General features: G+C 44.0%; 2 protein-coding genes across 2 annotated transcripts in view; both read right to left on the minus strand.

The window, feature by feature from the left end:
• The window catches only part of LOC101879265 (transmembrane 9 superfamily member 3), a 55611-nt gene extending 54289 nt beyond the window's left edge, over positions 1-1322 (minus strand). The window contains exon 1 of the mRNA XM_034061883.1: positions 1161-1322. Coding sequence (XP_033917774.1) covers positions 1161-1262 — 102 coding nt within the window. The 5' untranslated portion in view covers positions 1263-1322. The remainder of the gene's footprint in view (positions 1-1160) is intronic.
• Positions 1323-2281: 959 nt separating this feature from the next.
• PIK3AP1 (phosphoinositide-3-kinase adaptor protein 1) overlaps positions 2282-13051 on the minus strand; it is a 48913-nt gene continuing 38143 nt past the window's right edge. Inside the window, exons 11-17 of the mRNA XM_031053373.2 lie at positions 12404-12466; positions 11270-11475; positions 9470-9542; positions 8976-9131; positions 7198-7268; positions 6903-7012; positions 2282-5818 (exon numbers count right to left, since the gene is read on the minus strand). Coding sequence (XP_030909233.1) covers positions 5764-5818; positions 6903-7012; positions 7198-7268; positions 8976-9131; positions 9470-9542; positions 11270-11475; positions 12404-12466 — 734 coding nt within the window. The 3' untranslated portion in view covers positions 2282-5763. The remainder of the gene's footprint in view (positions 5819-6902; positions 7013-7197; positions 7269-8975; positions 9132-9469; positions 9543-11269; positions 11476-12403; positions 12467-13051) is intronic.

Genomic DNA, 13051 nt, shown 5'->3' on the forward strand with positions numbered 1-13051 from the left:
TGATAATTCCCATCGTTTAAAAAAAAATAAAAACAATCCTAAACAGCTTTCAAGTCTCACAAATACACAGAATTGGGCAACTAATTAATGATTGCTCACACAAACTACCAATGCTATTTATCTGTTTTATTAAAAGCATTTATTAAGCTTACTAAACCCCACCTAAAGAAAGGTATGTCAAGAAACCAAGCAACCATTAACCCACCAGGCTTCTCAGGAGCACGAAAGTTCTGACAGACACTGTTTAATCACGGACATACTCCAATCCACTCCACTTGCGAGGAAACAAGGATAGTTTTCAGAAAGGTCTAATGCCAAAAACACATCTCAAGCTCATCGCGGACTTCCCCCCTCCCACACCAAAAGCCACACGAAACAACACTCCGATGCAAAATCGTACACTGGTACTTCCTTCTTAGAGATTCTGTTCGGGTTACACTAGAAGCACTTCGGAACAGGTGAGCGCTCAAGCTACGTTTTTCGCACCCTTTCCCTCCGGGTTCATGCAGTGCCCGAAGCGGAGCGCTCCGCCCTGCCCTCACCCCGGGCCCACGCCACCCCCCGGCACCGGCTGTCACCCGGCACTGGCTCCCCTGCGGCGGGCAGCTCCGGATTGCACCGCTGTGCCGAAGCAAATACAAACACCCTCCCGAAAGGAACGGCCACTCCCGCAAAGCGCAACACCAACAGCCGGGCAGCCCTATTCAAACAACGCACAGGCACCTGCGGGGTTTTTATCTGCACCGGGAAAAGGCGGGACGCGCGCCTGCTATCTAAGCGGCACCGCGCCCGGCCAACACACGGATGTCCGAACCGGATCACGAACCTCTGGTAGCGCTTCCCCGAGAGTCCCGCTCACACCGAGTGAGAAAGAACATAGCCCACACCTGCCCCGCGCTGCCAACACAATCCACAGAGCGAGGAAGACAAGAAGAAAGCTCCGCTGGGCGGGACCACCCGCCAGGGCCGCCGCCCGCCCGCTCACCCCCACCCCAAGCGGCGGCCCGTCACTCCCTGCTCCGCCCGCCGGCCGGGCCGCACTCCCCAGGCCGCTGCGGACGCCTCCGCCCCTCGCTGGTAGCAGGGCCCGCGGCCGGGGAGGTCGGACCGGCGGCCCAAGCACCCCGGGCCCCACCGGGGGATGCCGGGCACCGCCTCACCGTGTGCTCGTGCTCGTCGGCGCGGGCGCGTAGCGGCAGGCACAGGAGCAACAGTGGGAGCAGCGCAGCTACCGCGCACAGCTGCAGCCCGGGCGCCGCCATCTCGGGCCTCGGCGTCCGCGCGCACGCAGCAGGCCCCGCCGCGGAGCCGGCCCGCGCCCCGCCGCCAACGCCGACCTGCGACGCCACTTCCGCTCCGCCCGGCCACGTCATCCGGCCGCACGCCGGAAGCGCGGCATCTACGGCGGCCGCCAGGAGCCAAGCCGAGTGCTGTGGTGTTGCCAGCGGGGAAAGGGTAGGTCGGTAGTTGCGAGCGGACCGGGGCTCTGCATATAAAGGGAGGGAGACGGCTGGCAGGACACTGTTAGACACTAAGGTCTCGATTATCTTTTAATTGATCACATACCAGTCAATGAACAAATATGAGGGGAACGTGACACGGACTCTTTTCAAGTGCCTTTAACAGTAAGTGGTACCGTTCCCTGCAGTACTTCCATGTGCGGGAGAAATCCAGGAACGCCACAGTGCAGAAAGCCCCGCTGCCCAAGGGCAGGTACCGGACGGCACAGACGCCTCAGTCAGCTCGGATACAGCCTGCAGCCCTGTGTGTGAACTTGGAGCTAGCTCAGGCTACAAGGCCAGAGAGAAAAGCCCAAGCAAAAGCCCGGAGCCAAAAAGCTCATGGCGTTAAGTGGTCAATGATACAATTTTTAAACAGCAAATGCAAAAACAATTTTCAGAGACTATCGGACATAGTATTTTTTAAAAAGGGGCTAGACAGTCTTCTCAAATTTTGCACGCATTAACAAATAGCAAATAGCTGTTACATGCCATCCATACTTTGTAGAAATGATGCAAAACCAGATACCCATTAACCACTAACTACCATACCCATCCTTAAGAGCTTTTCCCTTTGTGATCTTACTTGTTCAGTCTACCTTCACTGAATATATTTTAGCTATGTTTTTATATAAAGCATTTTTCAGATAGTATATTCACATTCTCCTATTTCAGTAGAAATGTGGTCACTGTAGAGGTGCTTGTCAAAACCCATTCAAAACACGTTTATAGGAAAAAACAACCACAAACCAAACAAAAACCCAAAGCAAAAAATTGCCTAGTCAGCTGTGATAACATCACCTGTTTTTTTTCTAGTTGTGTCTCAGTCTAAAACAGAGTAGCTTACCCATGGGAGACAGAGAGGAGGCCTCAGCATATTCAGTTTATTCAGTACTTAAGTCTCTCAGTCAACAACAGAACCAGCCAGAGCCATCTGCTGCAGTGGGTTTTCTGAAGCAGTTGTACAAAGAGCAAATGCTTTCCCCAGGCCAGCCAACTGCCACCTGAGCTTGGTGGAAGCCCCTGCAGGGGGGCCATTTATTTTTTACCAGCAATTTTATTACCTGTTCAATCCCTGACCTCTAATGTCTGACAGAAACACAGTTCATTCCCGCTCTCCCCTCACAAGCATATTCTTGGGTAATCAAGAGTCTGGTTACATACAGTTTTCCTCTCCAGTATCTTCTGAGCTTCAGTGTCAGTGCACTTCTCACCTTAGGTGGAAGCAATACACACCACATGCTCACCAGCACAAATGGAAATTACAGATACAAGGACTGCATACACTGAGCCAGAAAAGGCTTAAGGCAACTAACTGAAACCACACCAACATGGTACACATTTCGGCAGTTGAAAAGGTGCATCTCTGATGGTCTTCATGATCCTTAAGAGTCATGCCGGCATCCCAAATGTTTACCTGCATTTAGCAGGTGAAGCCATTTCAGAGCTATTCCTTTTCCTCTGTCATAGGGTAGTAGTAGAATCTGTGATGGCTGGTCAGTGAAATTCCCAACTGATCCAGGAAAAGTTAGAACAATGAGAATGCCAGAGAGTACAGCTGTATCTTCTATTTCGCACCGTTAGGCAATGTGGAAGGGGGCTGAACAGACTGCATTTATGGTATTTCTCAGCCCCAACTGTCCTACCTCACCTCTCCTCCAAACCAAACCCCCACTAGCATTTGGTTTTGTCAGACTTTGTCAGCATTTGGTCAGGTCAGACTAAAGAAATATCTAAGTTGCAAACAGGAGAGGGAATGAAAGGCTACTTAGGAGCTACTTTTCACTAATTCAGATATAAGCCATCTCACTGCAGCACTAGCAATAAAAATCAACTTTACAGCCACATCATTAGGATTGTGCAAAGGCAAACACTCAGATACAGTTCAGATAAACTCCTCCCACAGAAGACATTTGGCTATCACATGCAGGGGTACAGAATTAAAAATTAGCTGGGCAAGGCAGGGATCTGTGGGCTGCTTCAGTCCAGTGGCTTCGAAAGGAAATCTGTGTGATACACTCTCATATTTTGCCCTTCCCTTCCTGCCTTGTTACAGTTTTCCCCACATCCTACAGGTCTACCTTATGTTATGCCTGGCAGATATGGAAGCAGATAAATTTGTCTTATCACATCACCACTCCAAGCTCTGCTGCACAGCTGCAGCCAGCACTAAGGAGATGGGGAACATCCGAGCAAAAACAGGGAGCTGTGTGCAAACCAAAGCATATGTGACAGCTGAAGACAATCAAGCTGTTGAATTTCCTCTTTTAGTTTATTTATTTTATCCCTGTTTCCTTCCCTTATCCATGCTACTATTTTCCTAATTTCAGCACCAAAACCTCCTTTCCTGCTTCTAATGACTGAATGCTGGTGGGAACTTTGTTCTGTTCCAAGAGCAGCACAGGAAGGCAGCTTCCATCTCACCATTTTCCTGGCTACTGTGAACAAAAAGCAAACTGTCAGTGAGCCTGTAGTGTTGGAGTTACTGGAGAAGGTACTGAAGTCCTTTGGAAAAGAGAAAAAAAAAGGTCACCTCTGTACCTGTCACTATAGGCCTGCAGCACAACACCTGCATCCCTCTACCATAAAAGGGAGAGGCTACCTGAACTGCATTTGCAGTCGTACGCTATGAGTTTAATGTGTAGATGATACTTAGCTTATGCCTATCCCCTGAAAGCAGCAGGGGCTTCTCCACCTTCATTCAGTGCTGACTGAGTCACAGTTGCCATCTGTCACTCTTGCAGCTCTACACATTAACTTTGCCACCCTGCAAGAGGAAGGAGCTACAACTCGCTCTCGTGCAGATTAAGGAGAGCTTATACAACCAGACAGAAACTTTACATGTCCTAGCTGCACCCAAGGGATCACCTAATACAGATGTATCTATGTCCCTGTCAGGGCTGGAAGAAGGCATATGGTTTGAAAACCAAGTACGATGCTTAATTCTTTGCCCTGAATCTTATCTTGCAGAATTCCCGTCTGCATCACTCATGGACAAACAGAGCCCTATACTTGGTTACCCAGTGGCCAGGATACACACAGAAGATTGCAAGGCATGGAAGGAAAAAAAAAAAAAAACCAAAAATCTCACAACCCAAAAAATTCCCCAAACACCTCACTTCCATCACTCATGTCCCTTGAGATAAGAAATCAAACATCATTTCTGCTTTACATGTTTTCTGCATTTGGAACACCACAAAACCAGGAAGTTATGTTTTTAAGTCCTTGGGCATTAAAAAGGCTGGACATAGCTGTTGCAGATTCACATTGCTAAACAGGAAGAGTAGAGCGAGCAGAGTTTGGCCCCAGGGCTGTGCACTTCGACAGCAGCAGGCTAACTATATGCCTGGTATTTGTGAGGTGTGTACATTCATAATTGGAGACTCACTATATTATTCCAGAGCATGAAGTGAAACGCCTTCATATTGCTTCTACAATGAACACATGTGAGAGACGCCAAACACAGCACTGCTGCCAACTCCTTCCTCTAATTTAAGAGGTCAGTTATGTGGTTTCAAATAACAACATACCCACCCACTCCCCAAAAAAATCCTTAAGCACAGTTGTTTTGTGATACAACAGGTCCATTACCAGCTCCCTTGGGAAATTTCATGGCAAACACCTTGACAATGTCTGTTGTCTTCAGGGAGGGAAGGAGAAAGTGAAAGGTGGGAGTTTTTTAATGTATTTTGCATACAATCTTGAATAAAGACAACTTCTCAACCTCCCATGGTTTAATGATTGCTGGAGGGAGATTCCACATCTTCTGAAAGGTCAGTATGTTCGTACTCAAAATATTATACCAAACAGAAGTACATTCAGCTGTTCCTCCTGTAATGAGTGTTCTTCAAACAAAGTCTCTGAACAACTAATTTTCTTTACTTTTTCAAGCATGTTTCAAGGGCTTTGGTAGCAATGCTTGTCAGGCTTTAGTTTCTAAGAGGACACGTGTTCTTTCTTGGTCAAAAGGAAAGTTTGTGTTGGTGAAGGGCTGCCAAGACACACGTGAGTGTTCTCCTTCCCAACCATGATGCTTTTTCTTGAAGTCCCAAAGCACCAAAATTATTTAAATTAAAAAAAAATGTTACAGAAGACCTAGAAGTCTCAGTGAAAATCATGCGAAAAGTCATCAGAGCTTTAAAGGGGAGGACGAGGAAGAACACATTTGGTTTCCAGTTATAAATAATTTAAAGGCAACCCAAAAATATTTGTACAAGCACATATAAAACCAGCAAAATCTCATATTCCACAGATGTTGAGAGACTCAGCGACCTCTTGGGGGCACAGGTGGAGGATAAAAGCCTTCACTGCTTACAGGCCTATGAAAAGACAGAACACAAATGCATAAAAAAAAAAGTAGAGAATAGGGTTCTGGAACAACACACTGCACACAATAACATCATAACTAAGAATACACTACAAGCAATAGTCATACAAGAAGAAAAACAGGCTACCATCAATTCAGCAACAAAGCAGATGCCAAGGTACCAGAGCCCTGATCCTGCACAAGTTATTTCTTCTGCTTTTCAGCTGCAGTAATTCTACTATTACTGGAAAGAGACGCTATAATACTTGGGTGGAGTAAAAATTGGATAGTATAACAGCTTTCTCCTGAAAATTATGCGAAGAGCAATAGGAAGAGATCAAAAGATCCAAAATCTTTTTTTTTTTTTAAAAAACTAACTAGAGAGAAATTCCAGCTATATTCTTGCCAAAGCCCCAAGCCAACATTCAGAATTTACTGCACACACACATTACTAATTACTATTTTAACAGTTGGAGAATTTCAAACAGGATATGTACTTAGATAATCTCTGTGACCTGGACTTCATAGACTTGCAGTGGTTGGACTGAAGAAATGTTTGTAAGTCACTTAAGTTTGTGGTGGCCAAATCAAGGCAAAAACCCTCAACACCTTTTACAATACCAGTGCAGTTTTTGCTTTGAGGCCAATCATACATGTAAACAAGTATGCTTTGGAGAGATTTTGTCAAAATTAAAGAAGTCCAAGGGAATGCCAAACAGGAATTCCCTGTACACTCCACTCTGTATGTTCCAAGAGGATCATCTCAGGAGGATTAGGTACTAAATCTCTGCCAGGGTCAGGATGCTACTCCAGTCAGTCTTACTGTGGCAAGCATTGTGTGCTTCAGTACTGCTATCCTTGCAGCATGTGAACCACAGTAACAGCACTGCAATAGGCATGTTACTAACCAGGAAACCGATTCCACCAAGGATTCCAGATGAGGAACAAGGATTTTACAATTTACAGTAGCATGCATTTATAGATAATAGACTGGCAAATCTTGCTGAAAGACACATTTGCTTCCTGCATTGCTTTCTGCCCAAGGCTTCTATATTAATGCACAGAACGCTCATGTCTAAGCTGCTTTTTAGCTTTACCTGCTTGCGCCTCGAGGAGGCACTCTGGGAGGCCTTTCTGGGAAGGGCAGCCTCTCTGTTTGGTGAGTAACTGGGCTGCGGCTTCTAGTTGTTTCTGCAACTTCATTGTCCTACAAAATGAGGAAAGAGGTTACAGGCCAGCAAAATTTGGTCCTTGTTAGTTTCACTACAGAAGTGGCTACATTTGCCATTTCTGCAAATGCAATGCTATCCCCGAGCTCCTTTTCTTTTGCAGGAAAACAAAGCTATGTACTCAAAAACAGTGGACCAGTATATAGCAGAGGTGAAAACCTACCTCACTGTCCCCTTCCATCCCACTGCTGACACTCAATATGCTCCGAGTGCTGGAGCGGTTACTTGCAGTACCTAGAGTAAACAAGATAAAACCAAACTGATTATTAAATCCTGGTGATTTAACTGCAAATCACTAACTCTAGGACTCCTAATCTCTTGCACACATCATTTAATGCTTGTTTAGATTAATTTATTTCCACTGTTATTTTTCACATGTTCAGGATCCAAACAATGGCATCTCATACAATGCTGACCACAGGGCCAAACCATTCAGTTTTGCTTTCTTTTTAGCTGATTTCTGCCCTTTCTAGGTCCAGACTTCTAGTTAAATACACTCAACCATAACCCAACTGAAAGGATACAATGCCAATATCAGCTGCCAAGTCAGGTAAATATTTTCACAAGTGTTACACACCCAACATTTATGTATATTTAAATTATCCATCTCCATGTCTTTAACAACTGCATGAGGTTAAATGGCTCTGAGCACTGTCACACATGCATTCCTGCAGTAAGTGACTGCTCCTGATGTTATTGTTCCCAATAGCTGTTATCCACCTCCTCTCACAACAATCCTTACTCATTACAGGAATGTTTTCTAGTCTACTTCAGAGCTAAAAATTGCAAGTTTGTTCAAACAGCCTGCAGCAACCATTTATGCAAACCTATTTAACTTGCATAGACCCAGACTATGAAATGTTTTTGCAGTCAGACATGACATCTCTGAAGGGGACAGCAACACACAAACATATCTGACATTGCTATGGCTGGTTTCAGTCATAAATATATAATGTTCTGTAGGGCTGTTCAATACTAAGACACTAATATTCAGAAACCTATACATTGAAATGGAGGCTAGAGAGGTTTTCTCATAAGATGCACCTCCTCCCTAACCTTGGTGAAGTAACTCATTATCAGTTGATTCAAACAGCAGCGCTGTGCTAAATATTGTATTAGGGTCCATTCTCACAATCATGCCATGGGAAAGAGAGCCAAGCTGCACACAGGGAACTCCTTGGACACATTAACATTTCTCTCAACTGCTTATATGCAAGTTACTGGCTCTGTCAACTGCCTCTAGCACCTACTTGGGACATGTGCCAGCTCTATCTTGCCAAGAGCCACAAAGGTAGTAACCACAGTGGGACTCAATTTTCCTTTCAGAGCACCAAAATGATCTTAATGATTTCTGCAAGAATTGTGCAGTCTGCAGTAACAGCAAGAAGGGGGGGGATTTAATTTGTGCAAATTAAACCTAATAAAAACCAAAGATAATAAAAATGTGCAGACTGTGTAAGTTACTCAAGAGGTCCCACATGAAAAATTATGTCTTTTATTTACAACAGTTGAGAAAACGACAGTAGGTATGGGTTCCCAGCCTGCAATATAACTATGCCCTTCAAACCACAAGAGCACACTGTCTGCTGAGAGTTCTGGCAAGGTATTGTCCTTTTTTTCTAAGGCAGCAGCTGCCATATACTTTTTAGAACTGAAGACAGGTAATATGCTTTCCCTGAAGAGGCTCAAGGGAATTTTTCACTTGGCTTTCAGGTTCTCCTCCTGCAGAGATGCTCAAACCCCTTGATGTACCTGGAGTTGCTTTTACCATTTTGAGAATAGCCAGCATGCAACAAAATGCAGGCAGGGCTTGGGGTGGTGAGTCAGTACTGTGATTCAGTAACAGAAGTCTTGTCCCCAGACCTTACTCCAGAGTCAGGCTGGGGAAGTGTTTTCCATCCAGCATTCCTGTAGAGAGGGTGGCACTCAGGGTTTGCTTACTTGTTGTGCTAGATGTGCTTTCTGTTTTCCAGTCTCCTCGCTTTAACTCATTTTTTGGTGGGAAAACATTTTTCCTGGGTGTGTATTCATATATTCCACATGCTGGTTTCCCCAAAGTGTTATGAGAATGTCGAATGGGTACTGTAATTTCCAAACCTGGAAGGGAAAATGAACAGCTCAGAAGGCTCTAGGCAAGTAATAGTCCCTGAGAGACAGCTTTCCACCTGAGAACAAAGTTAAACATGATCACATAAGGGCAATCATACGTGTGATGTACATTGGATGGATCAAGATTTACTGCACAGATGTGGGCATCCTTTCCTCAGTCTGGAAAATTACGAAGTAAAGCGCTATGTTTTAGCCAACAGAAAGATGGATGTGAATATTAAAATATGACATAACTACAATACACATGGAGACACTTCTGCCTGAAAAGAATATTAATATTGTCAGCTGCTTCATTACCAGAGAATGTTAGAATCAGAGACTGTTACCTGCAGCTTTATCTTTTTTTTGCTTCTCCATTTGCCTCCTGGTTATGCTGTCTCGTAGCCGTTTCAGGTTTTCCTAGAAGCATAACAAGATATTCTTTTCAGGGCGTTGGATAAACGAGGATGAGCAGCTTTCTGAAAAGTTAGCCAGTATTGTATTTCAGCTAACTTTTCAACCCAGCTGTAACAAAGCCTGCTAGACTTGGCTGAAGTCCAAACCATATCAACAGGTTTTAATTTATTCTCTTCAGAAATCCACGTGTGCCTTTCAGAAGCCAGTTTTTTTCCAATGTTCATTGTGTGTGTTTAGGTCAAGTGCACAGACTCACTGGCAGCTGCAGATAAGCACATTTAGTTTAGAACTTCCTCTATTTTCTGTTTCCACTGTGACACTGGCACAAAAACAAGACCCACGATCAAGCATAGTCCTTTCTGTACTAATGAACAGATAATTCTGACTGCAGAGTTCAGAAGAGACTGCCATGCATCCCAGAGAGTGAGGGAAAATTCAGAGTGTCCCCCCTAAAGCAAGAGGGGACACCTGGAAAAGTAACTGGGAGCAAAGCCTCTTCACCATTGTATGGCAGCATACTCGCAAGATCTGGAACTTTTGAAAGCTGCTAATGGGATGGGGCACAGAGCATGACACTTCATCTCTTCACAGTCATCCACTGAAGTTGCACTGCATTCTTTATTGACAGAAGAAGGGATTTCTCTACTCTTTTTGGGTAGAGAGGACCCTTCAAAGTGAATCAGGAGAAGTCTTTGTTCTGACAGCTCCCAAAACAGTGTCACACACTGGAGACCAGCACCTCAAGTGTGAGAGCAGACAGCTGCAGCATGAACAAAAAGCTTCAAACGAAGCAGACAGTGGTTTTAAAGAGGGAGCCCCACTCTAACTTGAGAATGGAAATTTTAAACTATGACTGCTAGTTCCATCAGTCATTTTGTTGCTGTTGCCAACATGATTCCCTCTTTCAGCTAAACCACCCAAACACAATGCTTTCAGTTTTGACTGTTGCTAGACATTGCACAGATGCAAAGAACAGATAGTCATGGAGCCATCAAACACCCAGGGAAAGATCAACCCATCTACAATATAGGACTTCAAAGCCAATACACCATCTGGGACACTGAATCTTCACTGGTCTGAAAGGGATGAGAACTGACAAGCTAAATGTGCACCACAGAAGTCCCCCACCAGCAGGCAGGTGCTAGGTGACTTCTAGAAAAGTAATTTAGCCAACTGGATTTGGCCCAATTCATAATGCACAGATCTTCAAAACCTCACAACAGTACTACAACAAAATCAAATCTGTAAAACAGCTGCCTGTTTACTGCTGCATGAAAACAACCCCTCCATGATGCTGGGGATGGACTATTCATTAGGGACTGTAGTGACAGGACAAGGGGTAATGGGTTAAAACTTAAACAGGGGAAGTTTAGATTAGATATAAGGAAGAAATTCATTACTATTAGGGTGGTGAGGCACTGGAATGGATTGCCCAGGGAAGCTGTGAATGCTCCATCCCTGGTGGTGTTCAAAGCCAGGCTGGACAGAGCCTTGGGTGACACAGTTTAGTGTGAAGTGTCCCTGCCCATAGCAGGGCTGCTGGAACTAGATGATCTTAAGGTCCTTTCCAATTCTAACTATTCTATGATTCTGTGTTAGGACAGAACTCTGCTAGGTGGGAGACTATGTTAGCAGCCTTCCTGCTCCAACCAGAAAAGTAATGTAACCATGCTTGTGAGATATACCTAGAGAGACATATACATTTCTTAAACAGTAGAGTAAGCCTGTACCTGCTGGAATCGGAATGATTCTGATCTTTTTTTCTGGTTCAGCTGCCACTCCTTAAAATGAAGTACAGCTTCATCAACAGTGAGTATGCCCATTTTCACTTGCTCTTGTAATGTTATCAGCTGCCGTTGACCTGGGGTTTTCATTCCAGCAAATGGATCATATATGCTTGATTGAGATGGGTCCCTTACAGGCCTGACTATTGTTTCTGAAGAGAGAACACCACCAAAAATGTTATTAACTTGTGTCATCTGGCTTCCTCACTGAATACAAAGAAAATCAAGCACCCTTGGTACAGCAGAGATCTAAAAACAAAACAAAAAAACACCTACAAATTGAATTACTCCCTAACCAGAAAAGTATTTTCTCCTTATGCCATCTTGCTATTTGCCCAGCTGAGAGGTAGCCCTGTATGCAAATATGTCCCACGGATAATCTCTGCTCTTACAAACATAATTTAAGTGAACAGCACAAAATGTACTCCTTAAAATGCTCTGCTTCCTCACTGCAAAAATATCTCCTCAGCAGTTCACAAAACACACCTTTCACCTTGACATTCACCTTGAGTAATCTGTGCAGCATAACTGCAGAAACAGAGAGGTGAAAACTCATCCTACTCTTTGTAACTCATTTGTAACATGAAGAGTAGCTCCTAATATACGAGATAAAAGCTCAGATACAGTCCCTAGCACTCTGATGGTGCACAGGATAAGAGGTGAAAGATTAGAGCATAGGTTTGGAAGTGCAGAGATAAATGGCAAGCAGTTCACTAAAGGTTAAATCCAAGGAAATAATGATCAACAGGCAGTGGATTTATGCAGATCAAAAGTGGGACATTGACTCCATAAAGTAATATGAATCACAACATAAAGGGCTTCAGTGATCATTATGCCAGAGGATAAACTCCAAGACAGGGGATATGTACAGGATGTGATAAAGGGGTACCTTTCATTCTGCAGTTATAAAATGTTTTCAGTATCACATAAGGTCAGAAAGCTTGGGTCCTTCATACAGGACTATTATCCCCAGAGCCTTGTATAAAAGGCTGTTCTGCCACATTTCGTACAAAATAAGTTATCTCAGCAGATTTGCTTTAGGTTTACTGGAAAGATTTTCAGGGTGAACTTCTGACTTACCTTTCTTAACTCTTCCTCTAGGGACATAGAGATTCTCAGGTCTTTTTGCTTTCTGTGCAAAAACTGTAAAACAAACACTCCTTAAATACGGAAACACATCCCATGAAGACAGAAATAACAAGCATAAATATGGGAAGCAAACATAATTCTACCCTGTATTATAGCTTCTGTTACCCTACTAAGTTCATTTAAGAAAACAAGATAAGGAGTTGCAATAGATCTCCCCTTCTATTGACCTCAATGGATTTAGCTCAGTCACTTTTAAGAGAAATCTGGATAGTATGATGTAATATTTCCCCACAATCCTGTCATGGGGGGGAAAGAGGAATCACTGAAATTCCTCTCCCACACATTACTGTGGTTCTTGTTAAAATGTTTGTAAAATATGACCAAGATTTCTAGAACTGCCTAGTAAACTAGGAGGCACAACTTTCTTCAATTAAACCCCACTTCAAAGGGAGGTATTGAGGTATAGAATCAGGTCCCATACAAAAGCTACTGAATCAGTGGTACCATTATAGAGAAATAATGTCTTAATTTATTAGCTTGATTGTCTCCTTATAGAATCATAGAATAGTTAGGATTGGAAAGGACCTCAAGATCATCTAGTTCCAACCCCCTGCCATGGGCAGGGACACCTCACACTAA

Source organism: Melopsittacus undulatus, chromosome 4 (genome assembly GCF_012275295.1).
Source record: "Melopsittacus undulatus isolate bMelUnd1 chromosome 4, bMelUnd1.mat.Z, whole genome shotgun sequence".
In the NCBI taxonomy this organism is placed as follows: domain Eukaryota; kingdom Metazoa; phylum Chordata; class Aves; order Psittaciformes; family Psittaculidae; genus Melopsittacus; species Melopsittacus undulatus.